Source organism: Akanthomyces muscarius (genome assembly GCF_028009165.1).
Source record: "Akanthomyces muscarius strain Ve6 chromosome Unknown contig_16, whole genome shotgun sequence".
NCBI lineage: Eukaryota > Fungi > Ascomycota > Sordariomycetes > Hypocreales > Cordycipitaceae > Akanthomyces > Akanthomyces muscarius.
In genome coordinates, this window is record NW_026611617.1 from 478,309 (window position 1) to 506,092 (window position 27,784).

Sequence of the window (27,784 nt, forward strand, 5' to 3'; positions counted from 1 at the left end):
CCATCTACTGCGCCTAAGACCGCGAAATCGGCCGGCGAAATCGGCACGAAAGTTGAAGACGAACGCCCCAACGACAATGCTTCTTCTAAAAATATGAAACCCAACACGACGGAGACAAGCTCTTCCTCGTCGCCAGCGGCAGCTGGAGCAAAGAGCCCAGTTGCTTCTCCCTCGAATAGCAGACCTAGAGGCAATGGGACGAATGTTGCAACTCCATCACCACCAACAATGCATGAGGGCTTCTTCAACTCTGTTACCAAGCGCTTACAACAAGTGGAGACGAATCTAACCTTGTCACTCAAGTACGTCGAGGATCAATCCAAGCACGTGCAAGATGCTTTCCAGAGATCTGAGCAGAAACAGATTCTAAAGATCTCTTCGGTTCTGACCGAGCTGAACCAGACCGTTCTGGAAGAGTTGCGCAACTTTCGAGATCAGTACGATCAGATTTGGCAGTCAACAGTCTTGGCCCTGGAAAGCCAGAAAGACCAGTCGCAGCGGGACATACTGGCGCTCAGCTCCCGGCTTCACGTACTGGCAGATGAAGTTGTGTTTCAGAAGCGCATGGCCATTGTGCAGGCCGTGCTACTTCTGTCTTGTCTCTTGCTGGTCATCTTTTCCAGAGGCGTCCCGATCCCATATCTCGGCTCCCCGTCAGACCAGGGAATGGGCCCGAGTGAAGCATTTGCGGAAATTCTAGCCTCGATGCAGAGGCGCGACATGTATCCAAGCGGATCGCCCAGGTATCCGCTCGACGCACGAACGCCCACTACGCCGCGGCCTCATACAGCAAGCTCCCCGGTAAACATGGAAGACTATGGCTACCAGCGACCGTCTCCTCCGTTGACACCTAACAACGAGCTGGATAATAACAGGCCGGATTGGCAGGCCAACAGCCATTCGGTCATACAAGCGACAGGGTATGACAAGGGGGCTCGACATATCAGCTCCCGTAAGCCGCTACCTTCTTTGCCAGAAGATGTTTCTTCTCCCGACCGTTCCTGAAGAGGACCAGCCCATCACCTCCCTCCCACATGGTCTTTTTGCAAATAAAAATCATCTACCGATCCGAAAACCAGAATAATGTGAATAGTCCTTTATAAGCGCCATGGTTGCAAGCAATTATTCCCTTATTTAATGATTACTTCAGCGATTGGTTGGCTGTATATAGCAAGTGTCTGTAGAATTACATTACTTTTGTCCTCCAGTCATTCCTCCATTGCATTTAGCGATAGATAGCAAAAGAAGCTTCCAAACACACCCGACTTCCAATTTCGCCGCTGATCCCATGTATACATCGTTGACTATCATTGTTAACTTATTCCGGTCTCTCGTTCCCGATGTAAAGATGCTGTATGGCCTCCAAGTCGTACTCTTCGAGAGCGGCCAAGCGGGTACCTCGATCGTACTGCGAACGTCTGCGCCGCTGCTCATCACGGAAGTGCTGTCCTGCGTTTGGTGTGAAAAGGCCTGTAAAATTGTCAGATTTTTGGCGTCAAAGAGTTCTTCTTGGCTACTGACCGACGTGCTCTGCATTTTCGCAGCTGCGCTTCATTTTCGACTGGTTGTCAGGCTCTGGGAATTGTTCTTCTTGGCCGGCCATTTCCGGCATCGGACCATTTGAGGTAAAGTAGAGCTATATAAGTGCATTAGCACAATTTCGGGATGACGATGCACCTACGCCTACTTTCGGCCGATAGTGTGCGGCCTCGAGCATGACGGAGCTGTTTCGAAACTTCTGCACTAGACAATCTTTCCCTTGTATAGCTGTTGAAGAATTAGTAGAATTGCGATTCCAAGTTCGCCTTGCAAACTAACTTGCGTAGGAGACCTCAGCCACCTTGTCACTTTTGAAGCAGTTCCTTCCCGACCACGTTAGCCGCTGGTACATTTTGAGCTGCATAATAGCACTCACCATCGTTGATTGCCACGTGCCTCAACAAACTGCGTGAGATAGTTCAGCCTTGTTTTATTACTCCATTGGGCACCGAAGAACTCACATCAACAATATCTAAAGGCTTGGTTTGTGTCAGCTATTTTCTGTCCCTGCCCCGAGTAGTCGTGGAGTACTTACATCAACAAAGTTAATAAAGGCGTATCCAACACTAAAACTGCGTTAGCAAGCCTGACAAGACTTCGTCCCGCATGGTCAAGTCATGGTGAGACATACTTGCAGTCATTCGCAAAATCTATGCGAAGATACATGAAGTCATATTTCCCCCAGCTGGATTCGTCGACAATTCGCTTGAGCATTGCTTGGTCTACTTTATTCGGTATATTTCGCAACATAATCTGTAGCTGTGAGTTTGCTGTCATTTCAGTTTCTATTAAGTAATCATACCGTTGTTCTAACATCAATTCCTTCTCTGATTCGGTGTCCGTCCACATGGTTGTGGTGGCTGCTCGGACTTTGGAATGCGTTTCTGTTCACTCGTGAAGCGTGTTGCCGCCGATCCAACCTACTGTAGGCTGAATTAGACCTTGATGGACTAAATCCATTGTGTACGGTGAGAGCTGGAGATGGGGGCTTGCGATAAGAAGCCGAGACTCTCTGGTAGGAAGGCGAAATGGGTGTTGACAACGCTGCAATTTCAGCACCTGGCGCACCGGCAATGAAAGAGTTCATCAGATACGGGAAACTTGGCGTATAGTTTGGCTGTGCAATGACTGGATACATGGCAACAGATGTGTTCAAGCAGAGATTGGCTTGGGGTATCGAGTTCTGCTTCGATCTGGCAAGCCCGTACTCCCAGCTAGTGCTTGGATTGGAGACACGAGGAGTTTCGCAGACCCGCACGCCATTACCGGCTGATCTTGAGTTTTCTTCGTGATATGCCGCAAGAACAATTCTGACTCCCTGTTAAACGTCAGATATGTCTCACAAGGGAAAGGACGTGTAGAAAACATACACTCTGTCCTTCAGATGTGGGCGCCTGGACAAGCGCAGTTTTGGCTGCCAAGACGTCACAATATTCCACAATACCTCTGAAAGATCCATCTCGGTAAGTCATTTTCTTTTCGAACGCAAATATTTCGCCGTGGGCTTGAAGGTTCATCATAACTTCTGCTGCAACCTGCTCGTCCCTGGTGGTCGACCCCGGAGGCACGGTAGCTAAGACCACTAACTGGCCACTATCCCGAGGCAAGGGGTACAAATCGGCTGATGAGTCCTGTTTCAGGTCATCATATCAACATTTGTTTAATACACCGTCTCCTTGGCCGAAATAACTTACGTGGATGACTTGCCAGTCAAACTTGGCAGAGCTTGTTTGACTTTGAAATAGCCACGCATCTCTGATGTCCTCGAAAAAGATACCCACTGTGCCATTCCTTTCGAGGATTCTCCTCGCTCCATGAAAGATTCCGCTGTCTCTTTCCAGCTTCTAATCCTCATCAGCAGCGGTTGCGGTCATTATCAACTCGTAGGCACCTACTTGAAGCCATGCATTGACCTGTTGCGGAGTAACGACTTGTTCTGCAATTATCTTCAGCCACCTGGACATTCCCATGCTCTGGCTAAGCATATTGACGGGGACATGTATGTTTTTATAATTAGGGCTCTTCGTTTCCATGTGGAATGGGCTAAATGCAGAAGCAGTTGGAGATAGCCCGCTCTTCGAAGCCCAACCTGGTGTAACGAACGGGTCCTTCTCTCGCTCTCGCTGCTGCTCTGGTCTGAACTGAACGATTTGCTTATCATTCTTGGCACCATCGCCACCAATTATGCCATGATCCCTGGGAGATACCCCGCTCCGTTTGATTGGGTCGTTTGGGGATGGCGCTGTCAATCTGGTATCTGGGGAGCCTGCGGGCGAGTCCCCCTCTCCAGCAGATGAAGGTGAAAAGGGCATTTCAAAGGTTCCTTCGCATTGGGCCACTCCCTAGAAATGATTCAGTATGATGCCTCTGTATTCTTGTTCCTCTGAAAGTCGTAAAGGGCTGCACTCTTGGGAGAGAAATCAAGGTGTTGATGGGAGGACGTTTGTTGAAGGTTGACGGGCCGTTGCACCTGGCAAGATTTGGCAGCAAACCAGGGCAGCGCCGAACGCGCACGTTTTCTCAGCCACTGTGAGCGTGACAAGCTGCAGGTGCCGAGGGACTGTTTCCGGTCTTTCTAGGCATTATGAGTAGGTAGCTACCTACCTCTCTGTTATCGTTACGGCCTGTCGACGGCGGCCTTGTTTGCGCTCCTGGCCAGTCGACCATTGCTGGCATTCATCTATAGATATTTCAAACCATTGAAGGTAGTGCTGGACTGAAGATATCTTTTACAAGCTTAGGTGCTAGCGGTCGGCTTAACACTCAATGGTGTCGAGCTGCTTCTGCCTGAGTTACGATCTTTCGACCACTCGAGACTCCCGTCATTCCGGGCCGGCACCAATTTGGTGCTCTGCAATGCCCCGCGTATTGCGCATGCTTGGGTACTTTTCTTGCGGTTATTCATGGATACTCGATTTTTCCAAGAACGGTCTATGAGGTGGTAGCGATACACCTGTGCTTCTACCTCTCCGTCACGAACTTGGACCCACTCCAGCTGTCACAGTCAGTAGCAAACAGCGAAGAGATAGCTTGCACTGCCATGCCCCTGGTATTTTAAAGATCTTCAGGGCGCGGTGAAAAAACGATAATGCCTTGGTTTTTCTTTTTCAACCTCTTCTCGTATAAGTCAAATAGACTGACGGCATGATGATGCTTCTGTCAAGTAGCTCCTGTGTTTCAACTGTTGCCCGTCACGGAGCATCGCCGCTCGCAATGTGGGGCAACTGGCGAGCTGCTCAACCGCGCCGGTCGCTGTCACACTCGCAACCCCGACCGTGATTACTGCAACAACAGGCATCTTTGAGCAGTGTATAATCAACCGCGACAAGATGCCGCGAAGGACCGAAGCCATCGATGACTATGCTTCCGCAGTACCGCAGGTATAACGGGGTCTTAACCTTCGAGCGCAATGCTCCTTGCTAACTACCACAGATCATTCTGTCATCGTCAGATGGGGATTTCCTCGACCACCTCATTCCGGTCTTAAAGGATGCGTCAAATTCCCGCAGGACTCCGGCGCTAATCCAATGTCTCAATCAATACACGGAAGAGCGCGAAGCCGACATCGAGCGAATCGGAATGACGAAGCACGAGGAGTTCCTGGACTCTGTCAATCAGTTACAGAATGTTCGCGAAGATACCGTTGCGCTCATTGCCGAGATTTTGAAATTGAATCAATCCATTCAATCGAGTACCGAACAGCTTGCGGAGCAGAAGAGCGCCCTAGTCAACACAAAGGCCGTCCGACAGAACATCTCAGATGCCTCGGACGCTCTGAAGGAGTCGCTGAAAGTGCTCCACGCCGTCAACTATGCCCATGACCTCGTGCGACGGAAACAATACTATTCGGCGCTTAAATCGCTGGAGGATCTCCAGAACGAGCATCTTGTTCCGACATTGCAAAACCGCTATGCCACCCAGCACAGGCTTGCCGACGCCATTCAGAAGTCTATTCCTTCTTCCAGGAAAGCAATATCCGAAGCGGTCATGGCAGATCTAAACACATGGCTCTTTCGCATTCGAGAAGCATCTCAATTTCTTGGGGAGCTTGCTTGGTATTATACCGAGCAGCGACGGTTACGGCAAAAGAAGAGAGTTGATGAAGATTCATTCTTGTCCAATTTCAAGCTGAATTCGGCCATTGAGCTTGTTTGCGATGAAAGCGAAGAGCTTGATGTACTGGACAATGAAGAACTTCAAATCGCCTTTACGCCTCTTTTCGAAGCAGTCCACATCCACGAGGCATTGAACCAATCAGACCGCTTTCGTTCGGAATATGCAGCCACGCGCCGACAGCAGAAAGACCTGCTCTTGCCCAGCTCGATCGACCTATCTACAGAAGACGAAGGGTCTCTCAGCAGCTTGCTGGAAGGCATAACTGGATTCGCAATCATCGAAAAGGCCACCATGCGGCGGGTTCCGCATTTGCGATCTGCTATCGAGGTGGAGGAGTTGTGGGAATCGATGTGCAGCACAGCAATCAACGTAGCATCGAAAGCACTGAACGATGTGACGAATGCTGAGGTGCTGCTCAAGATCAAAGGGATTGTTGCTCTGTTCATTCAAACGATGCAGGTATGGAGACGGCATATCCTCCCACGTTTGTCTTCAAACTAATCAGATCCCAGGGATATGGATATCCTGTCTCAAGCTTGGAGACTTTCATGCTTACGCTCTTCGATAAATACGCTGAGCTTCTCCGGCGCAGATTCAGTGAAGACTTTCAAGAAGTATTATCTTCCAGCATATTCAACATCTCGATTTTTCAACTGCTAACTTGGTTGCCCTCCCAGATCGTATCAACAGACGATTACATGCCCATGGCCATCAATTCTCAGGAGGAATTCGACAAGGTCCTCAACGTCAGCTGGTACACGCCAGAACAAGATGTCGAGAATATCACGTGAGCTTTTGACCGTTGCATGTTACGAATGTCCGGCTAACAGAGAGCACAGGTTCCCTTGCGTTCTGCCATTTTCTCAAATGTATCCCCTGTGTTGTATCGATATCCAAAATTTCCTCAACCAGTTTTATTTCTTCTCCGATGACCACTTCCAACATTCGGATGTCATTGATGAATCACTACGGAAGGTAGATTTGCCTTACTCCCCATTCACTTCTTGTGTTATTCTACACAGCCCCGGGTGGTGCTTTTGTGCTGACTACGACTAGTCCCTCGATAAGCTCCTGACCGAAAAAGTCTGCCAATCCCTGGTTGAAAGACTCAGCTCTCAATATCTAGGCCAAATTGTTCAGATTCTGATCAACTTGGAGCATTTCGAAACCGCGTGCCAAGAATTAGAGCTCTTGCTCATCAGTGCAAGATCATCCACATCCGCAGGCGGTCCCTTGAAGCTCAATGCCACCGAAGAATTCCGAAATAATAAAAAGACGGCGGAGAAACGAATTTTCGAACTGGTCAACTCCAAGATAGATGATCTTGTAGACACAGCCGAATACGACTGGTAAGATACCGTGCTGATGCGCTTAGTTGCATACTCTAACTATTTTTACTTAGGTTTTTGGCCACCGATCCATCAGAGCCCAGCTCATATATGCAGACATTAACTCGCTATCTGTCAAATATCATGAACTCTACTCTTCTGGGTCTTCCCCGAGAGATCAAAGAGCTCATTTACTTTGACGCATTGAGTCATACTGCGGAGAAGATATTGGTATGAACCCAACTTTCCATCAACTGTTCTGAACACGCTGACTTTTTGGTAACGCCAGGCACTCCCACTCTCCCCCGAGGTCAAATCTATTAGCTTCAGTGCTGTATCAGCCCTGGCTCAGGATGTCCAATACTTGACAACATTTGTCAATAGCCTTGAGAACGGCGAAATGCTCAAGGAAAATTTGGACGAACTGCAACAAACTGTCAACCTTCTACAATCCGAAAACAGCGAGGAGTTTTACGATATGTCAGTGCGAAATAAGAAATATAATCGCGTCGACGCCCTCAACGGCCCCGTATTGCTAGAGAAGTACGCTCACCTAGAACATTTCGCTTTACCCAAGATGCTAACCATTGGTAGACTGAATACCAGTGCCTCCCATGCATCTAGCAGAAGTGCGCCGCTGTCCAATCTGTCTTCTAGATTTGGAATGATGAAATGAGGTGAATGGGATAGTACGCATTGTAAGATAAAGATGTTTGAATTTCCGGTGCCTGCTTCCTATACAGATCGCACTGGTGGTAACTGAATAATATGATATCAAGAGAATAGCAAGACATAAAAATAACCATAACAAATTATACCGTAGTCCCGATGGTCCGAATACTGAAAGAACAAAACAAGCAGCGAGCAATGGAACAAGTCTGTATCAAGTAACGCGCGGACTTGCTACAATGGGGCGAGCTCAGCTCACTCAAACTCTTCCGATGTCATCTGTGCCTTGTAGAGTGTAAGCAGGTTGAAGTGAGCAATATGGATTTGAGCTTACCTGCTGGGCCTGCATGCCCTGATACGGGTACATGTTGTCCATTTCGCCGTACATTGTTCCCGTGGCCTGTGCTTGACCATACGCAGCAGAGGGTGCCGCGGGAACTTGGCCGGCATAAAGGCTAGGATTCTGACGGTAATCCTGCTCACTTGCGAGTCCGTGCCCACTCATGTATTCAGCTCCAGCCATCGGGTGGGAGTTGGGCTGTGCCATGTTGGCCTGCATTCGTGCCTGGCCGCTTCCAGCGGGTGCTGCGGGTTGCGCAGCAGCCCTCTTGGCGTGAGAAGCAGCTTCCTCTCTCGGCACGATGTCAATCAGGAAATCAAACATGTCGGACTTGGCTAGCGCAGACGCAATATCAGAACGCTGAAGAGTGCGACGCTTGTTCTCTTCGGCGTGAATCCAAGCCCGCATAGTCAGCTCCGTGATGAAAACATCGCAACCCTTGGCAAAGAGGATCGGTGCCTCGGCAGAAATCATTTTGACCTCAGGATCAGCCTTCATGACTTTCTTGATACGAGCAAGAGGCAGCTGGTGAATCTTGTAGTCGTGTGTCTCACTCTCCAGGTGAGTAATGGTTTGCTGCCAATAAGTTGTCAAAATGTCCTTGTACTGTCCGGTTAGACCTTGATGCACCTAAACTCGTATCTGTCAGTACATAGTGTCGAGAGAGGCCAGCGCAGGGTTGACGAACATTTGCCCAAGGACCCGTGTACAATTCAGCGGGCGCGAATCCTTGCGTAGCTAGCTGTTTCATTGTTAAATGTTGGGCTGAGTAGCCGAGTAGTGGATGTACGTACCGAAGCACAAGCACCTAAAATAACGGCCATCAGTATCGTGAGGGGATTAGATCCAACGATGAAAGATGTACTCACCATAATGACCGCCTTGGGTTGTGTCGTAGACTGGCGCGGGGCGTCCCTGCTGTTGGGATTGCGCCGATTGGTTCTGCGAGTCCATCGTCGCTAAGGTCTGCGAAAACTGCTATTTCCTGACGTCCTCGGACTATTTTATCGTTGATTTTGATTTGGCAACAGGTGTCTGAGCTTCAATTGGACGAAATCTGGCGGATATTTGCGCAACTCCGTATGTAGCAATGAGCGCAGTAAATAGGCAATGAGCGTGAGCGATGTGTTTGGCTAGATGCCCGTACCCGCGTTGCGACCAACTAAGCTCCGGCAATGACCCGATGTATACAGTGCCCGCCGTCTCTCCGACACATGCTCATTCAGCAGCAAATCGCTCCAAAGCAGCCAGTTTGTGGGTGACTACACACTGTGTACAATCCGTGCGCTAAAAGAGAGCTGGGTCTCCGCCTTCAGCAAGGTACCCCAGCACACTAAACACTGGCAAGAGTACAAGCTCAGGCTGCAAGAACAGCCGTACTCTGTTGTACCCACCGATGTTCCACTTTGCCGGTCCGGGATGCTTTTCTCGGCGCCCAGAAACTTTTTCGTCCCAGCTTCTCAACAACAATTTGCGTTCTTCACAACCACAACTCCCACTTCGACAGCTGGCTGGACCAGTGACAGAGCCTGTGGCGTCTCATCATGGCCAAAATAAGTAGCCAACAGCTCTCTGAGCTTCTACTGCAGGCTGAACAACGCTTGGAGGGAAATCCCACGACAACCACACCCACCGATAATGCCCTAGATGGGACGGTAGCTATTGCTCCTGTTGCTGCCGCGATACCCAAAGAAACAGAAGGTTCCGTTCGTATCGCGAATAACAAGAAAACAAGCACAAAAACCAAGGTAAGATATCCTATTACTACTTCTGTCGTCCTCCGACTTGCGTCCCCTCTTGATGGTGATGAGAAGGAACCACTTACGGTACCATGACACGAGGTATCGTCCGTTTTGGATAAACGCCTCGTGGCTCCATGATTTCTTTATATCATAGTTACTCTGAATCATTTCTACCAAGCCACTTTCTATGGCTGCTGCCCCTTTCAACTTACCAAACACATGAACTTGGGCTTCAGTAACTAACGGGCGAACAGGATTCTGCCGGTTCCAACTGGTTTGACCTGCCCAAGACGGTCCTCACGCCAGAGTTTAGGAGAGATTGGCAAGTTCTCCGTATGCGAGGCCTGCTAGACCCGAAACACCAGAAAAAGGCTTTGAGGGCGGAGACGCCAAAATACTCCCAAATTGGCCAAATTATCGAAGGCCCGGCCGACTTCTTCAGCGCAAGACTTGCCCGCAAGGAAAGACGGCAGACTATACTTGGTGAAGTTATGAGAGATCATTCGAATGACAAGCTGAAGTCGAAATATGCCACCATACAAAAGAAGAAAACGTCTGGCAAAAAGGCGTTCTACCAGAAGGTTGTCGCACAGCGGCGAAAGGGTGGCGGCTGAAGTTTGTCAGCCATGCTGGCATTTTATGCTATAAACCCGTTCTACACATTTCGAGGCTTATCCCTCGATATCCTTCCGCGAGCACGTCACCAATCGGTGTCCGTCACTCGCCGCGAGCAAGACGCCCACCTTCATCGCCTGTTACCATGAGGATCAGGCAGCGACGGAGTTGTGTTGTACTTGGATTACAAAACAACCACATTCAGTCGCTACGGAACATAATAGTCCTCCAGCGCCACAAAGCAACGAGCGCGTAACTAGGCTTGGCTGAATGCTTGCACACTACCCCAGGGGCAATATAAAAGAAGCACGTTTGAAATAAAACGAGAATACACTGTATTAAAAAGAATCATTCTGTATGACATTTGCAAACGTGTGATTGTACGCCAAAAGTAGTTTTTGCAGGCCCTCTCATCGTGGTGGACTGCGCCAATGTGGGCCCTTCGAGGCTTTCACTGGCTAGGGGCAGCTTTTTTGCGCCCCTACATGGAACCTGGCGAGCTACTCGTCGGTTTCCTCTTGACATCGGACACGCGATTATCAAAATGCGCCGCCATATTTCGCACGAAATAGCGCATCTGCGAGTAGGTGCACCATTTCTGCCATTCCCTTCTTTAACACTTATGCTAACAGGCCCAAAGCCGGTCCTGCAACGGACCAATCTGGCCGGAGTAGTCTACAGGTTTGCAGCAGTCCCTGGCCAGGCATGCTTCAATTCATTCGCTAACATCTCTCAGGTCCTACAGTACGGTCAATGCCGGAGAATCGAAGTCGGATAGTTTTGTCGCGACCCAACCTGGTCAGAGCGGTGAGCTGCGCAACCCTCGGTCGGCGCAGGCCGTCCACCTCAAGCCTCTTCGCCGCACTGCGGAGCATGGCATTCCTTCGTGCGACCTCCAGCTTCGATCCTACAGTCTTCAACCGCTCGAATTCTTCTCCGATTTTGCTCTCCGAGCCGCATATTATCTAGGCCTGCCCGCATTCGGGCCTGTGCCTCTGCCACGGATCACAGAGCGCTGGACAGTTCCGAGAGATCACTTCATCTTCAAGAAATCTCAGGAAAATTTTGAGCGTAGGACATTGCGGCGGATGATCCAGATTCAGGATGGAAACCCTGAGACCGTCCAGCTCTGGCTCGCATATCTGCGAAAACACCAGTACTACGGCATTGGTATGAAGGCCAATTTTTGGGAGTTTGGGTCTACGAGTAGTGAGAAGTCGGGGCAGTCTTTGGAGGGCAGTGCTAGTGAGCTACTGTCCACTTGGGAGCATCTTGGCCAGACCAAGTCAGTCACTGAGGAGGAGGCGGAGGAGATGCTGCGTCGCGGCCGCCTCGGCGATTCTCTGAATCTGTCGCGTGCAATGCCCCGCGCCTAAACGCCTTCCGCCCCTTGAGGAGGTGCTTTGTTTCCGGCGCAACTTCAGTGTATAACATCATGTAGCTATCTCGGTGGGATTTAAGCGGCAGCTGATAGACAGCAGGTCTGCTCTGTATGGTATAAAAAAATCGGTGAATCAATAGCATGGGCGTGCTTGGCTGAACAGTCATTGTACCTGACCAATTCACTGCATAACCTGATGCTGGCTGGCCCGATCATGGTCTATGTGTTTCTCGTATATATGTGTCCCTACTGATCTCGTTTTTTCCTTCACTCCGTTTTCAGTTGAGCGTTTGCTGTTGTTCGTCTGGTCGTCATCGCGCGGCTGCTAGGGTTCATCCAGCTTTCGCACAGTGGTAGTGGGGCAGCCACAAAGACCTACCTACCCTGTTTCTCATCCTCACGACGTGAGCTGGATGATGGTTCGTCGTCTTGCGAGTGCTCTATCTATCACGTTTGCTTCACTGTGGCCTTTTATGAGCAGGGATCTATTTATGTGAACTTGTGGGGTTTTTGGAGTTGTTGGAGGCACTGTCGCTGCACCAAATCCAGTATACCCTCACCCATCCCAAAGTTGCCGCAAGTCGTTTATCCGTCAGGAAACCAGCAGCCGGGATGGCTTCGCAAGAGGTGCTTGCTCTCGGAAGAGTCGAACAGGTATACACCAACGCCGAACTTCAACACTACCAGCAACTCTTGACCTGACTGACGAACAGCTAATAATATCTCTGTACCAACCCAATCCGCCGGAGGTGATTGCAAGCACCCAGGCGGCGCTGGCCAGGATACAGAGTTTACCACAGGCATGGCCGCTGTCGAAACAGCTGCTTGGTCGTCCAGACGAGAAAGTTCAATTTTTTGGAGTGCTCACAATCATTATCAAGCTCAACACTGAAAGGCAAGTCGAGAAGGTAAAATTGGGACCACACACAGCGGAACCTAACTCGACATGCAGCACACCAATCGCAAACGAAGAAGCGACAGAGCTACTGCTGTGTCTCATAGGATGGTACGTGGACCTCACAGCCAAAGACGGAAGTCGACTTGTCACGAGGAAGCTTGTTTCGGCCTTATCAACCTTTTTCCTCCACTATCACACAATATGGCCGCGCTTCCTCGACCACATCGGAGTATGCCTAGCAAACAACCAGGCATGGCGTCCTGAAGCCGTCCAGCCCACTCTACAAATGGAAAATATACTAGATATGCTAGGGCCGAGGCAAGTGCAAGCACTTCTGTGGGTAGCTACACACGTTGTAGAAGACGTGACGCGGCTAGATCCGAATTCTGTGAAGAAGTAAGCCCAACCCGACTCTACTGAAAGAAACAGCCGCTGAGACCGGGAAAAAGCGCGACATCATATAAAGCAACGCTGGACAGTACAGCAAGCTTCATGACGGTGCTGGCAAGATGCTTTCACAGCAAGGGCGTCCCTGCACCCATCCTCGAAGACGCAATAAAATGTCTGCAGGTATGACTGAAACCAAAAGGGTGTCCCAGATCGAATAGAAGCTAAACTCTGGGTAATATAGTCATGGGTAATCTTTACGCAAAAGGCGCCGACTCACGAAAACAACGTTATCAGTTCAGTGAAACCCTTACTTGGGAGTGTCATTGAGCTCCTGGCTGTTGATGCCGTGTATGATGCGTCAGCAGAACTTCTCATCGAAGCCCTGTCCAACAATCCATCACTATTTACGCCTGATCACCACAGTCTTTTCGACATGTTGTTCAAAAGTCCATGGGCTGACGGGTTCTACCAGCGGATTGCAGATGGAGACTTTGCTTTCGATTCTATCCAATTTTCCCAGCTGCTCCTGGCATTTGCCGAAACAAGAATGTCACTGCTCGTGCAAAACTGCCACGCAGATAGCTCCGAGATATTGTCCCATCTATGCGATCTTATCATTGCCCAGGGTTATCCCGTTGTAGATGATAGGATCTTCGTCCCAGTCGTCGAATTTTGGTCCTCGTTCGCAGAGATGATACCAGATCACCTATCGGTAGACCCCAGCGAAGAACAGCCGTGGAAAGTCCATGCCTATGCATTACTATTGAAGGCATGCTCCAATGCATGGCAAAAAATCACATATCCTCCAAGCACAGAGGTAGCAGACTGGGATTCAAACGACAGAGCAGGCTTTGCTGACTCACGGAAAGACGTGATTGACCTTTTGCAATCTGTTTATGCCCTGATAGGCCCACAGCTGCTAGGAACGTTTGCTGAAACTGTGATATCGTCATTAAAAGAGTCTGCATGGCTGCGACTTGAGGCAGCCGTGTATTGCCTTGGCGGCCTCGCCGATTGCTGCCAAGATGATGATCGCTGCGACGGCTTCCTGGCCTCGGTCTTTCACTCACAGCTATTCACAATTCTCCGAGATGGACGCGCCTCAGTACCGACACGAACTCAACAAACATGTCTTCAGTTAATCGAACTATACACCGAATACTTTGAACGAAACCCAATACTGCTGCCGCCAGCGCTTGAGCTGTTATTCTCTACACTAGGAGATACAGCAATGGCGCCTGCGGCGTCGAAATCAATCCTGAGGCTGTGTTCCTCCTGTAGAGCCCACTTGCATACCGAAATCGATGCTTTTCTGACAGAATACGCGAGGGTTGTTACTGAGCAGCAGCTGGACTGTGCGACCAGTGAGAGAACCATTGGAGCAATGTCTTCGGTTGCCCAAGCTATTCCCAATACAGCGGAGCGATACCTCAGATACGGACGAATTTTGGAGTTTATTGAAGTGGAATTGCAGAGATGCCAGCGACTTGCGGGCGCGCAGGAAAGAACCGATATGGAACTGCCTCATCTGGCTTGCTCAGATACCTTACCGGAAGAGAGCCCTAGTCTTCACATGGCACTCAAGGTGCTGAGGTGTCTTGTCGGTATGGGAAAAGGTGTTCAAGCCCCCGCCGAGAGCGCAATTGATCTCGAACATGAAAAGCAAGCCGGCGTGGCCCAGGATGGTGCTCTACCGGAAATCCAAAGGCGGATTGTTGCCGTCATCGTGGAGATTCAAAAAATGTTCCCGACTAGCAGCGAAGTTACAGAGCAAATTTGCAATGTACTGCGAACCGGTTTCTCCGAAACCGAGCCAGGTCCTTTTGTCCTCCCGCCCTCCGAAGTTGCTCAATACCTGACCTCACACTCGCTTGCTACGCCACGAGTAGGGCTTTTCATAAGCACTGCATGTTCATTTACCAGCTCACTCCGTGGAAAAGACAACCAGCAAAACGTTTTCTTCACAGTAATGGGCTGGGTTATTGGGATTCTGAGGCAATTTCCCTACGACAGCAACAGAAATGCGAATACAGGGGCATCGGCGCAAATTGACATCTCGGCCGAGCCAGAGGTTGCGCAGAATGCTATAGAGATTTCTAGCCGAATACTGACAAAGGACCCGTCTATCATTCTTCACATCCAACCTGCAGAAGTGGCAGAGTTCTTTTTTCTGTTTGCGTTACAGGCTTTAGACGGACCTGAGCCTCTGCCCAAGGCAGCGGCCGCAGAGTTTTGGGTATGTATAATTTCGTATGATTGATTTACACTCCTCCTAACCAGAAACAGGCAGCATTCGTCAACGTGAGAAGCAGCGACGAAAGCTTTCAAAACGCCTTGTCTGGTGCTATGAACACACTTGGCCCTCTCCTCTGCCAAAGTCTCGCAAGGAACTTCGGGGGTAATGCTTCTCGAAGTGAGCTGGATAAACTCAGCGAGCCTCTGAAGAAGCTGATCAATAGGCACCCGAGAGCAAAGGAATGGCTCGAAGCTGGCTTACACCACCCTACATTTCCAAGCAACAAAGTTTCGCAGACTGAGAAATCAATGTTTGTCAAGAAAGTGGCGAGGTTCGAGCTCACTACATTGGCCGCATACGTAACAATGGCTGACCTGTATACAGTCTCCGCGGCGCTCGTGCCACCAACCAAGTAGTTCGCGACTTTTGGCTTGCGGCGAGAGGATCGAACTTTTCATACGCAGCATGATAAACAGGAGATACATGCATGGACATATGACTGTAGCATGAGAGCAAAGAGGTATTGTACATGTGGTCTATGTAGCTGTTGGTACAATTAAGGTTATACAAGGTTGATATCAAGATTACAAGCCCATGGCTTCCCTGACAATATGCATGGTCTCATCTGCGCTCTGGCGTGCCTTCTCCCCCCCCTCAGCAGCGACGTGATCGAGAAACTTGGTGTCTTTCAGGAGTTTTTCATAGCGTTGTCCGATGCCATCCATCCCTTTGACGACAGCTTCAGAAACGGCTGCTTTCAGCTCTCGGGGGCTGGATTCGCTAAAGTCAGCAGCTAATTGCTGCGCAGTCTTGCCCTCTGGACTGAAAATCGAAAAGATGTCCAGCAGATTCGAGATGCCAGGCCTGTTCTCCACATCATAACTGATGCCCGGCGTTGAGTCTGTTAGCGCGGATGATATTTTGGCATGGATGGTCTCCGCATTGTCAGTAAGTAAGATGCGAGAACGCGCCAATGGGTGAGATTTCGACATTTTAGATGTCGGTTCCGCGAGCGACATTACTCGGCGTACCGGTGCTGTCACGTCTCCATTAGCGCTGCAACCGCGGGGTCATCGACGAGACCTTACATATTATAATATCTGGATAGACGAGATGAGGCCCATAGGCATGGTTGAAGTTGGTAACACACTCTCGCGCAAACTCAATGTGCTGTTGTTGATCATGACCAACGGGAACATGAGTTGCCCTTAGGGGATGGTGAGTCGTCGCGATGGAAAGAGATGATCTGTTTACTGACCTGTGAACAAGGATATCGGCGGCTTGTAAGACTGGATAGGAGAAGAGGCCAAGTTTTAGTTTGTTTCCAACGCGCCCATCACCCAGTCGCGACGACTCTGCCAGGCTGAGCTTCGACTGCACAACCTGTAAGTGACGATCTTGCAAGGATTTTCTTTTCCGTATTTACCTTCCACTGCGTCATTCGAGAAAGATACCCTACAGATGCTGTGCATGATAGTATCCACATAAGCTCAGAGTGCGCCGGAACCTTGTTGCAGTCAGTTCCTTGTCCGTACTTCAAGCCCTTGTACGTACATCGGATTGATAAAACAAGGTGCATCTACTTGGGTCAATGCCAATGGCTAGCAACGAAGCTAAAGCTTCCCTCTTGGCCTTTCTCAGAGCCTCCGGCTTTTGTGGTACGGTGATGGCATGTAGGTCGACAATTGAATACAGCAGGCGGGAAGACTCGGGCTCCTCGTGTTGCCGCTGAACCCATTGCCGTAGAGCACCCACGTAATTGCCCAAGTGCGGCACACCTGTTGGCTGGATGCCAGAAAGGACTACTCGCGGCTGTAGCGACTGGGCTGATAGGAACCTTCGCATCGTACGTCAAGAAACACAGTGGCTATTTCGAGAGCTCCTTGTTTACTGTGATGGCCGCAGCTGTAGATCTGGAGCTTCACCTTTTTCGGCTGATGCATGTAGGGCGTCATGCAGCTAGCGGTGCGGGTGTGAACCCACCCCGTGGCGTGCAGACAAACGACAAAAGTCGACGACGGTTATTTAGTTCATGTGCATGTTTAATAAGCTGCTGGGTTTTCTTTTCTTCAAAGAGATATCGCAGAAGAAGGTGGAGCTGAGTGGCTTTTTCTACTCAGTATCAAAAAAAGAAGCGGGGAGAATACCCGGGGCAGTATGTTTGAGGAAAAAAAAAAAAAAAAGCCTTGCTCAGTGATGCGCAAGGATTAGATTAAAAAAAAAGTCCAGGCTCATCATTACACCTGATATATATTTTCAAGACAAAGCTTTAAATGAACTAGAGTTGTTTTGTGCGTAGCGGTCAACAATTTGCTGTTCTACCAGGCTTTCAAGTTGACGACTTAAAGAAAAAAAAAACCAATCGACTGCATCCCCACCCGTGTTGCGTGCTAAGCGACATATAAGCCAGAAAAAGTGTTTCTATAATGCTTTTTGCACGTTGTAGCTATAAATCACAATTGTTCATCCTCATAAGATAAAAATTCATTTACACACGTCAAAGACGTCAATAGCCACTTAAGTTAAATGCCACGTCGTGTTTTTCCAACAGAGTTGATGATTCTCAAAATACCAGCTGGATCCAACCAATACTTGCGCAATAACGATGCCCATGCTAAATAACCGTGTCTACCAAACAAACTCATTGCGCATGGCGTGGTCTGCGCGCCACCATCATGCCAATGCAAAGTTGAGGGCATCGCTGACTCGAGCATAATCTTATGATGGATGCCTGGCCAGCAATGGCATCGTGGATTGCCGTCTTGAATAGGAGCGTACTATCCTCATATAAATCATAATCACAATCGCGCCGATCCCGTACATAACATCCGAGGCTTTGCCATTGTATTCATCGCCATACCCTTGAGATCATTCCATGCACCAATCCTAATAAGCTGACCAGAACATACACACTAGACGCTTCCTACGGGCTTCCTACCACACTGCAAGTTATAACGTAACATGGTGGAACTCTCGTCTGAATGTGGCATCTCCAACGTGCTCGATCCACTGCAGCTGGTGGGGTGAGGGGTACCAGAACCGCAGGTATGCGGCCGCTGGAAGCTGTTACGCAAGATATATCAATTCCCCCACCAAGGCCACCAAGGGCCTTTTCGATGCTACGGTTGAGGCCAGTGGCAATTCCTTGGAAACAACATACTCTCTGTTCTCCAAGCATCAGACTCTTTTCCCATACCCCAGCGTTTCGTTCTTTATCAGTATCAGACACCATGGATCGCGTAAACACCACACCCCGCCTTGCGGAGCTCCGCAAGCTAATGAAGGAGAACAACATCAGTGCTTACAGTAAGTCAATTCCGGAGACGAATCGACTGGACTCGGGCTGACCTTGGTAGTCGTTCCCTCCGGCGACAGCCATGCCTCCGAATACGCCGCGGACTGCTTCAACCGTCGAGAATACCTCTCTGGCTTCGACGGATCTGCTGGAACCGCCGTCGTTAGCGAAGAGGCGGCCGCACTCTCGACCGACGGCCGATACTTTAACCAGGCCACAACGCAGCTGGATGACAACTGGAGGCTGATCAAGTTCGGTATCCCCGAGGAGATCACCTGGCAGGACTGGGTAGCCGAGCAGTGCAAGGACGGCAAGGCGGCCGGCGTGGACCCTACACTCATCACTCCCTCTGTCGCGAAGAAGCTCACGGAGACCATCCAGAAGGCTGGTGGCTCCGGACTGGTCGCCATCAAAGAGAACCTGGTCGACAAGGTCTGGGGCAGCGACCGTGCCGCCACGCCTACCAACAAGGCCTTTATCCACCCGGACAAGTATGCTGGCAAGACCGTCAAGGACAAGCTCGTCGAGCTCCGCGAGGAGATTACCAAGAAGAAGGCGGTTGGCATGTATGTCACTGCTCTCGACGAAGTTGCGTGGCTCTTCAACCTGCGCGGTAACGATGTCGAGTACAACCCGGTCTTCTACTGCTACGCCTCCATCACACACGACGAGGCCATCCTCTACGTCGAGGAGTCCAAGGCTGACCAGTCCGTCCGCGAGCATCTCACGGCCAACGACGTCAAGATCAAGCCCTACAGCAGCTTTTTCGCTGATGTGGAGAAGGCTGCTGACGGCAAGTACCTGATCACCGACACCGCTTCGTGGGCTGTGAAGACGGCTATTGGCGGCGAAGAGAAGGTCGAGGAGGTCAAGAGCTCTATTACCGATGCCAAGTCGGTCAAGAACGAGGTCGAACTGGAGGGCATGCGGGCCTGCCACATCCGTGACGGCGCTGCTCTCACCTCCTACTACGCCTGGCTCGAGAACCAGCTGGTCGAGAAGAAGGCGTCCATCGACGAGGCACAAGCCGCTGACCAGCTGATGGAGTTCCGGAAGAAGCAGGATCTCTTTGTCGGCGAGTCGTTTGCTACCATCTCCTGCACCGGCCCCAAGTAAGTGCACATGCAACCCATGGAAACAAGAAGCTAACGTCTGTTCAGCGCCGCCATCATGCACTACCACGCCAGACACGGCAAGAGCTCGATCATCGACCCCAACGCCGTCTACCTCTGCGACGCGGGCGCCCAGTACTACGACGGAACCACGGACACCACTCGCACCATGCACTTTGGCACTCCGACCGAGCGCGAGAAGGAGGCGTACACTCGTGTCCTCAAGGGTCTCATTGCCCTGGACCGTGCCATCTTCCCCAAGGGCGCCACTGGCTTTGCGCTGGATGCTTTTGCCAGACAGTTCCTCTGGGTATGTCGCTCGACGTGTCGCATGATTGCCGCTGCTAACTTCTCTAGAACGCCGGTCTCGACTTCCGCCACGGCACCGGCCACGGTGTCGGTTCGTTCCTGAACGTCCACGAGGGCCCCATGGGCATTGGCGCCCGCCCGGCCTACAGCGAGTTTCCCCTCAAGCCCGGTAACGTCATCTCGAACGAGCCCGGCTACTACGAGGATGGCAACTTTGGTATTCGTATCGAGAACGTCATTGTCGTCAAGGAGGTCAAGACGAAGAACAACTTTGGCGGCACACCCTACTACGGATTTGAAAACGTCACCATGGTCCCGTACTGCAGTAACATGATGGACCTGTCCCTGCTTACCCAGGAGGAAAAGGACTGGATTAATGCCAAGAACAAGGAGACTCTGGAAAAGACACAGGGCCTTGTTGCTAATGACCAGCTGGCGCTTGCCTTCCTCAAGCGTAACACTCAACCCATCTAAAGGCGCACAAACGCCGCCAGGATAAAAGTCAATAAAAACGATGATGTAAACCATGGCTTCCCAGCCCACATCCTTAGCACTGGTGATTCCGTCAAGATTCTCCGGTCGATCGGGATCAGGCCGAAGACGTCGACGCCCATTCGGGAAGCGATCTGGGAGGGCTGTTAGCGTCGCACACAGAATTCATCTGGCAAGCGAACCAACCTGTAAGGATCCTGCCACCAAACCGCCGAGGAAAACGAGTGTGCGTGAGAAGAAGGCAATGATCACGCCGGCTCCGAAGCCTATAGGTATCAATTGGGTTAGCAGGCCACAAAGGACATGAATAGATTGTCACGTGTACCAAATATGCTTCCGCGCGACAGCTGCTCAATAATCTGGGGCGAAAGTCGGCTGGCGGGAGGAGCTTCGCGTTGTCGAAGCTTCTGGGAGACGGGCACCGGCTCAAGCGCGTCAAACTTGACGGGGTTACGGAGCGCGAAGGAGGCACCAACACAGGCGGCTGGTGCGAGGCCCAAGGCAAAGAGCCTGGTCACTGGTCTGAGTCTCGACATGTCAACGGGCGCTGATTGATCGTGTACATGCACAACGTGTAATGATGATGTTGGGGACAGCTACCGGCCGGCCAATGACGTAGCCGGTCGTGGCGGGGCGACTAGTACGTAATTAGAGCTTATGGCAGCGGCTTCAAGCTATGTTTTCGTATGCGACGCCGTATTTTACTTTTAGTTCAAAGGAGCTTGAATTGTCTCCTGCTCTGGCTGAGTACGCGTCCGCCTTACATGCGAGGACCATGGTGGTACTGATCAATTACTGCACTTGCTGTCTCCGATCTCGGCCGGTCGGGACAATTGTGCCACTGCACGCATCAAAGAGGATTCACGCAACAGTGTTGCTAGTTAGAGAGCCCTACGACTGCAAGCTCACGGCAGCCAAAGCACCGTGTTAAGAACTCGATATACTCGGCCCGGCTCCTGGGGAGGCTGGCTGGGCTTGATCGCTGCAGCTGCTCAAGTGTGGCTGATGGCCTGGTCGGTACTTGCGCCTCAGAGTACGCACATGTACCTTTCTCCAGCCAGGTAACCACCCCTGTGGGGTCGCCAGGCCCATGCCGTGTACACAGCACCAGAGTCCGGCCCGCCTGCACTACGTGGCTCCAGTGACGTCTCCATCGCCTAGCACAGGACACGCTTCTTCTCCAACACCTCTCCTTGATCGGACTCATGATAAAGTAACACATATCGCCACGAGAACTGCGCCAACCGCACCAACATTCATTCTCCCTCTGTGCTCTCCTCGCCTTTTTATGGATCAGGCGATGGACGGCGCCCGTTTGCCCGTCGAGGCCTGGTTTTGGGAGACGCCCGTGTGCACGCGATGGTGGACGACAGCGACGCTGCTGGCCAGTGCCCTCGTCCAGTGCCGCATAGTCTCACCCTACCAGCTCTTTTATAGCTATCGAGCTGTTTTTCATAGATCACAGGTAGTGTGCTCCAATGTCGTTTTCCTGGCCTCCGCTAATCTAATGGCCTTTGCAGTACTGGCGCCTCGTGACGTCGTTCCTCTACTTCGGTCCATTCTCGATCAATCTACTCTTCCACATCTACTTCCTCCAACGATACTCGCGTCTTCTCGAAGAATCATCCGGCCGATCGCCAGCTCACTTCTCTTGGCTTTTGCTCTACGCAATGGTCAGCCTCATCGTCATGTCTCCCCTCGTCTCATTGCCTTTCCTCGGGCATCCGCTCTCTTCGACTCTCGTATATATTTGGTCCCGGAAAAATCCAGACACGCAGCTCAGCTTCTTGGGGGTCCTCGTATTCACTGCTCCGTACCTGCCGTGGGTGTTGATGGGCTTCAGCCTCATTATGCACGGCAACATCCCCAAAGACGAAATCATGGGCGTCGTCATCGGGCACGTCTGGTACTTTTTCACGGATGTGTACCCTCCTCTTCATAACGGCTCAAGACCCTTGGATCCTCCGGGATGGTGGCGAAGGATTTTTGAAGGCAGACCTGCTCGGCCCTCGACCGACAACGTTGACGAAATGATACACGCTGGGGTCCGCGATGCCCCAGTACCCGAGGCTCGCTAGATACATCATGGCATTGGCATCTTTGGCGCACCACGGAAAATGAAGCGGCTGTGCAGGTAGAGAGCTTCTCGGCCGCTATCTTGTTTATAAAATGATTTAAATTGGGACATGGCGTTTGCGACACAATGAATGCATGGATAATAGATGTAGCCCCGCTTCGGAGCCAACACCAAATACTTCTTTCACCAGCCCATTTCGACCTCGATGTAGCGCTTGCAAGGCTTTGCTGTTCTCTCGGTAATCGTCTGGCGACAGCAAAGCGTGTGTAGTTGTAGTATGACGACATATAAATGCATTACAATTGGCTCGATTCCGGCGTTCTATGGTGGGGAATGCATGTGGTTGGAGGGGCTTATGTAACTGGTGACCGGCCTTGCTGCATCGACGCCGCCCTCTGACGACATGGTCGGCAAATTTACCCCTCCGCATCACCTCACGCAAGCTCAAAATGAAAGCATATCTATATGACAACCTTCCCGTGAGTGCTGCGTGCCGTCCCATTGCGCTCTTACAACTGCTAACCAGAGTGTACAGGGCGACCAGCGACTGGCGCACGACTCCGGCAAGGCCATTGACGCCGACGCACTGGGCAAGCTTGGTGTCCTATACTATCGCATACCCGAACTTGATGGCGTGAACGAACTCGCCAAGGAACGAGGCTACAGAAACCGTGACGAGATCTTTGTCTCGCCGGAAAAGATGGGCGCAATCTACGAGGAAAAGGTCAAGACCTTCTTCCACGAGCACCTTCACGAGGACGAGGAGATTCGCTACATCCGCGACGGCCAGGGCTATTTTGACGTACGAGCTGAAGACGAGAGCTGGATCCGCATCCATCTCGGCAAAGACGATCTCATCATTCTGCCCGCCGGCATCTACCACCGATTTACCACAGACGAGTCCAACGTGAGTTCTTTTGCATTGCCATCCAGTAGTGTCGTCACTAACACCGAGCAGTATGTTCATGCCATGCGACTTTTCAAGGACGAGCCGAAATGGACTCCTCTAAACCGCTGCCCGGAACTCGACGACAACAAGTATCGCAAGGAGTACGTCGACGAGTTTCTTGCTCAATGAGTGTAGAATAAGATACTTCATCAGGCCACGTTGGAGTGAATATTTGGGGGGAAATTAGCGACAAGAATAATATATTCAAAAATCATCAGAAAATCGTTGCATTCTACGGGCGCGCCATGTCGCAAGACAAGACTCGTGGGCAAGGGCGAGAGAGTCAGTACTTGGACACTATTTTCCCTGCCTTGGATTCAACGAAATTGAATACTGCCTCGAGCGAGTGAAATGCCGCTTTGAACATCTGTAGAAGCTAAATGTCATCGCTTTCAAACATCGATAAAGGATCGCTATCTGAAGCATGGTGGGGCGCGCCAACCAGGGTCTCCCGCGTTAGCACCGTCGCTGACTCGGCAGTTCGCTCTCTCCAGGTGCCGTCTGTTGAAACAACTGAATCATGCCCCTTGGTTAAATACCCCAGCCTTTCGCAGCCAGCGCTGCAGCATAAGACGCGCACTCTATGGATTCTCCAACACTGGCCCCTGGTGCACTCTGATACCGAGGTCTCGCGTTTATATGACTTGAGCGGAGTGACAGTGATCTAGCCAGAGACGACCGCGAAACATGGATCTGTCCGAGGATGGCAAACCCCGGCTTCAGCTGCCAGCCAGCTGTGAGCCACCTCAAGACAAAAGGAAGCCCCTTGTTTGGATTGTATGTTGCCGAGCCCCAATAGAAACGAGCAACTGCTAAAGGACATAGGTTTTCGGCGGTACTGGGCACATGGGCCGGTCCGTTGTCAAGTGTGCGCTGTCCAAGGGCGACTATGTTGTGTCGATTGGCAGAGTGTTTGAATCCACTCCCGAAGAGATGGCCAACATCCATGAGCATTGCCTCGGCGAACTGTGCGATGTGAGATCGCGCGAATCGGTTTCAAAGGTGGTCAAGCGCGCGCTTGATCATTTTGGCCACGTGGACGTCGTCGCAAACTGTTCAGGCTATGGTGTCATCGGCTCATGCGAGGACCAAGATGAGCACGATCTTCGGAACCAGTTCGAGACCAACTTTATGGGGACTCTACACATTATCAATGCGACCCTTCCTTACTTTAGAAGGCAGAGCAACGGCAGATATCTCATCTTCAGCTCCACGTCGGGTGCGCTTGGCGTTCCTGGACTTGGTCCGTATTGCGCGACCAAGTACGCCGTCGAGGGTCTCATCGAAGCGATGCTCTATGAGACAGACATGTTCAACATAAAAGCAACCCTGATCGAACCAGGCTTCGTACGTCGAGACGAGCCCATGACGAACGATTCAGACAGTCCTCTGCCTAGTTTTGGCCATTTCTTCATCAAACCTGCTAGCGAGGGTTATTCCGACGCCACGGCTCCCGCCCTACATGCCAAGCGAATGGTTCAGTGGCTCGGGGATCGACAGCCAACGAGCGCAGTCAAGTGTGCCGAGCTTGTATGGCAGCTCGCTCACTGCTCGTATCCGCCGCTTCGCCTGCTGTTAGGCAGCTATGCTATCGAGAGTATACGCGACAGAATGCGCTCCGTCACGGAGGAGCTGGAGGATTGGAAACATTTGAACTTTGCTTCTCCGACTGGCGAGAAGGATGAAGAAAATAAAGATGGCGCTATGGATACCAGCTCTTGATATTCGAGACTGCTCGCCAAGGATGGAGATGGTTCGATTTGCCTTGGTACTGGAGCATTTTATCAGCTTTTTTGCGTTCTATTATTATAGCGCAAATTTAATATAAGCATAAATCTCGGCGCATTTGTTATCAACTTTCACAACACTGCTCCGATCTTGCCTGCCTGTGCTTCAAGACTGACGCCAACAGGCGCTAGGACAGCGAACAGGTAGTGACGTCAAGACCACACCGCGTCCTCCCACCACCAGCCAGACTTACGTATTCTAGGCTGCAGCTCGTTGATGTATATCTTTCAATTCAGTATTGGTCTTTTAGAACATCTTCTGCGCTTCCTTTGTCAACAGTTGTAATCTTTTGGTACTGAGGAGACAGGCACGGGTTCCAACGGTGGCATCTGACTGGGCCCACACGGCTCAGCTACAGCCCCGTGACAACGCTCCTGCAGCGCCGTGGCAGGTCCTAGCCTCCTGAGTCCTAGGTGATGTCGTTGACCTGGTCCTTGAACTCATGGAATCGCGCTCCACTCCCCAACCAAATTGCTGCAAGCTCGTCTGGAAATACTCTTACCTTTCTGGTTTTCCATGCCGTAGGGGGGTTCCTTTTCGTGCACTTTACCCTGAATTCGAGCCTCGTGCGAACAGACAGCTGCAATGATACCTCTACTGAACAAGCGTACGTTCCCAGATGCCCACCGTGCCTCGTTTTCCATCGGCAGCCGTCCTGCGTCAAGCATTCGTTGTGTGAGCCTAGCTAATCGTATATCCAGCATTCGAGGCTCTCTCGGGCACGGTGGGATCACCTCCGGATGAGCGTACGTATATCCAAGAGAGCTCCATACAGAGTCTAACTATCAGCAGTAAAAATCATTTTCTCGTTTCTGCTCTCGTACCCTCTCGCTGGTCTGCTGAAGCGTATACCAGACGCAAAGCCGGCTTACAAGAATTTCTTCATCATCGGGTGAGTCTCACTTCCGAGTGCCGATGAGCCGGCGTATCGCTGACAACACAGAACCTCCTTGTTTTACCTCGTCGGGCTTTTCGACCTATGGCTCGGCCTCCGCACCATTGCCATCAGCTCTATCGGCATATACTGCATTGCAAAGTACCTGCGGAAGAGTCCGTACATGCCATGGCTCGGCTTTCTCTTTCTGATGGCTCACATGTCCGTCAGCCATATCCAGCGCCAAATTCAGAATGATCCAGCGGTTGTCGACATTACTGGCGCGCAGATGGTGCTCCTCATGAAACTGAGTGCCTTTTGCTGGAACATTGCCGACGGTCAAATTCCAGAGGACCAGCTTTCCGATTTTCAGAAAGAGCGATCTTTGAAGCATCTACCCAGCCTCTTGAACTACTGTGCCTATGTCATGTTCTTCCCCTCTCTTCTCGCTGGTCCCGCCTTTGATTACGTCGATTATCAGCGATGGATTGACACAACCATGTTCGATATTCCTGCGGGCGTCGACCCGTCCAAAAAGCCCCCGTCGCGAAAGAAGCGAAGAATCCCTCGGAGTGGTACTCCGGCTCTCCTCAAGGCCCTCACTGGTCTCGTCTGGGTTGGCCTCTTCGTCACCCTGGCTGGCCCTTTCAACCACGAAGTCCTGACATCGGATTCCTACATGCAGAAAGGCTTTCTCAACCGCGTCTTCATAATGTATGCAACTGGCGTCGTCACACGCCTCAAATATTACGGAGTCTGGACCCTGACCGAAGGTGCCTGCATTCTCGCGGGTCTCGGCTACAATGGTGTCGACCCTGTAACAGGCAAGGTTTCGTGGAACCGGCTACAAAACATCAATCCTATCGGGGTCGAGACGGCGCAAAATCCAAGAGCATACCTTGGCGGATGGAACATGAACACGAATCACTGGCTGCGCAATTACGTCTATCTTCGCGTCACCCCTCGCGGCAAAAAGCCCGGCTTCCGAGCTAGCTTGATCACCTTTGCTACCAGTGCCCTTTGGCACGGCTTCTACCCTGGCTACTACCTCACCTTTATTCTTGCCAGCTTGGTCCAAACCTCGGCCAAACGTAAGTGCTGCCGCTATTGTCTTTTGTGAGGATCTATGACTAACAGCTTCAGACTTTCGACGCCAAGTCCGGCCATTCTTTTTGGATGCAAACACGGGAGCACCGACCAAGAACAAGAAGTACTACGATTTGGCCAGTTTCTTTATCACGCAAGTCACGTTTGCCTTTGTGACCATGCCATTCTTGGTGCTCAGCTTCCGCGGCTCTCTTTTGGCATGGTCTCGCGTCTACTTTTACGCCCTCATCTGGACTCTTGCCTCGCTTGCCTTTTTTGCTTCCCCCGGAAAGGCCCTGCTCAAGAAGCAACTCGAGAAGCGACAAGGAAAGGCCCACGCGAAGCTTGTCCGGTCACTCAGCACTGACAGTCTCACGGGCAGTCATCCCATTCTTGGCATTTCCAAGGACCCCGAGAGAGACATCTCTGAGGCAATGGAAGAGATCCGCACTGAGGTCGAGGCGCTCCAAAAGAAGACCTCGTGAGCATGGCGAATGACAACTTGCGATTGCAAACCCACTAGGCGACGACGTACGGAGTGTACAGCG

General features: G+C 51.1%; 14 protein-coding genes across 14 annotated transcripts; 10 read left to right on the top strand and 4 right to left on the bottom strand.

Annotated features, from left to right (window-relative positions):
* Positions 1-228: 228 nt before the first annotated feature.
* LMH87_008180 (uncharacterized protein) lies at positions 229-1,005 on the top strand (the record flags this gene model as incomplete). The annotated part of the gene is made up of 1 exon (XM_056195403.1): positions 229-1,005. One exon carries the CDS (start codon positions 229-231, stop codon positions 1,003-1,005), a length of 777 nt encoding a protein of 258 aa, XP_056057272.1.
* Positions 1,006-1,318: 313 nt separating this feature from the next.
* LMH87_008181 (uncharacterized protein) lies at positions 1,319-4,206 on the bottom strand (the record flags this gene model as incomplete). The annotated part of the gene is made up of 13 exons (XM_056195414.1): positions 1,319-1,470; positions 1,522-1,636; positions 1,688-1,767; positions 1,819-1,862; positions 1,916-1,944; positions 2,001-2,018; positions 2,075-2,111; positions 2,171-2,292; positions 2,342-2,857; positions 2,910-3,170; positions 3,234-3,383; positions 3,435-3,881; positions 4,144-4,206. 13 exons carry the CDS (start codon positions 4,204-4,206, stop codon positions 1,319-1,321), a joined length of 2,034 nt encoding a protein of 677 aa, XP_056057273.1.
* Positions 4,207-4,868: 662 nt separating this feature from the next.
* On the top strand, positions 4,869-7,659 carry LMH87_008182 (uncharacterized protein; the record flags this gene model as incomplete). The annotated part of the gene is made up of 9 exons (XM_056195426.1): positions 4,869-4,919; positions 4,972-6,114; positions 6,168-6,269; positions 6,333-6,442; positions 6,495-6,630; positions 6,712-7,004; positions 7,058-7,214; positions 7,273-7,526; positions 7,578-7,659. 9 exons carry the CDS (start codon positions 4,869-4,871, stop codon positions 7,657-7,659), a joined length of 2,328 nt encoding a protein of 775 aa, XP_056057274.1.
* Positions 7,660-7,907: 248 nt separating this feature from the next.
* Positions 7,908-8,946, bottom strand: LMH87_008183 (uncharacterized protein; the record flags this gene model as incomplete). Its single annotated transcript, XM_056195437.1, has 5 exons — positions 7,908-7,937; positions 7,987-8,622; positions 8,681-8,734; positions 8,787-8,800; positions 8,862-8,946. The coding sequence occupies 5 exons, from the start codon at positions 8,944-8,946 to the stop codon at positions 7,908-7,910; spliced, it is 819 nt and encodes a 272-aa protein (XP_056057275.1).
* A 590-nt stretch (positions 8,947-9,536) lies between these two features.
* On the top strand, positions 9,537-10,348 carry LMH87_008184 (uncharacterized protein; the record flags this gene model as incomplete). The annotated part of the gene is made up of 2 exons (XM_056195448.1): positions 9,537-9,740; positions 9,989-10,348. 2 exons carry the CDS (start codon positions 9,537-9,539, stop codon positions 10,346-10,348), a joined length of 564 nt encoding a protein of 187 aa, XP_056057276.1.
* A 545-nt stretch (positions 10,349-10,893) lies between these two features.
* LMH87_008185 (uncharacterized protein) lies at positions 10,894-11,725 on the top strand (the record flags this gene model as incomplete). The annotated part of the gene is made up of 3 exons (XM_056195459.1): positions 10,894-10,932; positions 10,990-11,030; positions 11,086-11,725. 3 exons carry the CDS (start codon positions 10,894-10,896, stop codon positions 11,723-11,725), a joined length of 720 nt encoding a protein of 239 aa, XP_056057277.1.
* A 617-nt stretch (positions 11,726-12,342) lies between these two features.
* Positions 12,343-15,723, top strand: LMH87_008186 (uncharacterized protein; the record flags this gene model as incomplete). The annotated part of the gene is made up of 7 exons (XM_056195470.1): positions 12,343-12,384; positions 12,444-12,625; positions 12,683-13,024; positions 13,078-13,198; positions 13,260-15,254; positions 15,305-15,585; positions 15,639-15,723. The coding sequence occupies 7 exons, from the start codon at positions 12,343-12,345 to the stop codon at positions 15,721-15,723; spliced, it is 3,048 nt and encodes a 1,015-aa protein (XP_056057278.1).
* Positions 15,724-15,838: 115 nt separating this feature from the next.
* Positions 15,839-17,099, bottom strand: LMH87_008187 (uncharacterized protein; the record flags this gene model as incomplete). Its single annotated transcript, XM_056195482.1, has 5 exons — positions 15,839-16,290; positions 16,343-16,461; positions 16,513-16,628; positions 16,681-16,761; positions 16,809-17,099. The coding sequence occupies 5 exons, from the start codon at positions 17,097-17,099 to the stop codon at positions 15,839-15,841; spliced, it is 1,059 nt and encodes a 352-aa protein (XP_056057279.1).
* A 1,136-nt stretch (positions 17,100-18,235) lies between these two features.
* LMH87_008188 (uncharacterized protein) lies at positions 18,236-20,444 on the top strand (the record flags this gene model as incomplete). Its single annotated transcript, XM_056195494.1, has 5 exons — positions 18,236-18,299; positions 18,474-18,560; positions 18,611-19,661; positions 19,710-19,971; positions 20,019-20,444. The coding sequence occupies 5 exons, from the start codon at positions 18,236-18,238 to the stop codon at positions 20,442-20,444; spliced, it is 1,890 nt and encodes a 629-aa protein (XP_056057280.1).
* Positions 20,445-20,517: 73 nt separating this feature from the next.
* LMH87_008189 (uncharacterized protein) lies at positions 20,518-20,998 on the bottom strand (the record flags this gene model as incomplete). The annotated part of the gene is made up of 4 exons (XM_056195505.1): positions 20,518-20,523; positions 20,573-20,596; positions 20,649-20,728; positions 20,788-20,998. 4 exons carry the CDS (start codon positions 20,996-20,998, stop codon positions 20,518-20,520), a joined length of 321 nt encoding a protein of 106 aa, XP_056057281.1.
* A 554-nt stretch (positions 20,999-21,552) lies between these two features.
* LMH87_008190 (uncharacterized protein) lies at positions 21,553-22,540 on the top strand (the record flags this gene model as incomplete). The annotated part of the gene is made up of 2 exons (XM_056195517.1): positions 21,553-21,927; positions 21,983-22,540. The coding sequence occupies 2 exons, from the start codon at positions 21,553-21,555 to the stop codon at positions 22,538-22,540; spliced, it is 933 nt and encodes a 310-aa protein (XP_056057282.1).
* Positions 22,541-22,988: 448 nt separating this feature from the next.
* LMH87_008191 (uncharacterized protein) lies at positions 22,989-23,617 on the top strand (the record flags this gene model as incomplete). Its single annotated transcript, XM_056195528.1, has 3 exons — positions 22,989-23,018; positions 23,075-23,446; positions 23,498-23,617. The coding sequence occupies 3 exons, from the start codon at positions 22,989-22,991 to the stop codon at positions 23,615-23,617; spliced, it is 522 nt and encodes a 173-aa protein (XP_056057283.1).
* A 558-nt stretch (positions 23,618-24,175) lies between these two features.
* Positions 24,176-25,210, top strand: LMH87_008192 (uncharacterized protein; the record flags this gene model as incomplete). The annotated part of the gene is made up of 2 exons (XM_056195541.1): positions 24,176-24,265; positions 24,314-25,210. The coding sequence occupies 2 exons, from the start codon at positions 24,176-24,178 to the stop codon at positions 25,208-25,210; spliced, it is 987 nt and encodes a 328-aa protein (XP_056057284.1).
* A 651-nt stretch (positions 25,211-25,861) lies between these two features.
* Positions 25,862-27,721, top strand: LMH87_008193 (uncharacterized protein; the record flags this gene model as incomplete). Its single annotated transcript, XM_056195552.1, has 5 exons — positions 25,862-25,883; positions 25,978-26,022; positions 26,069-26,168; positions 26,220-27,241; positions 27,294-27,721. 5 exons carry the CDS (start codon positions 25,862-25,864, stop codon positions 27,719-27,721), a joined length of 1,617 nt encoding a protein of 538 aa, XP_056057285.1.
* Positions 27,722-27,784: the final 63 nt, after the last annotated feature.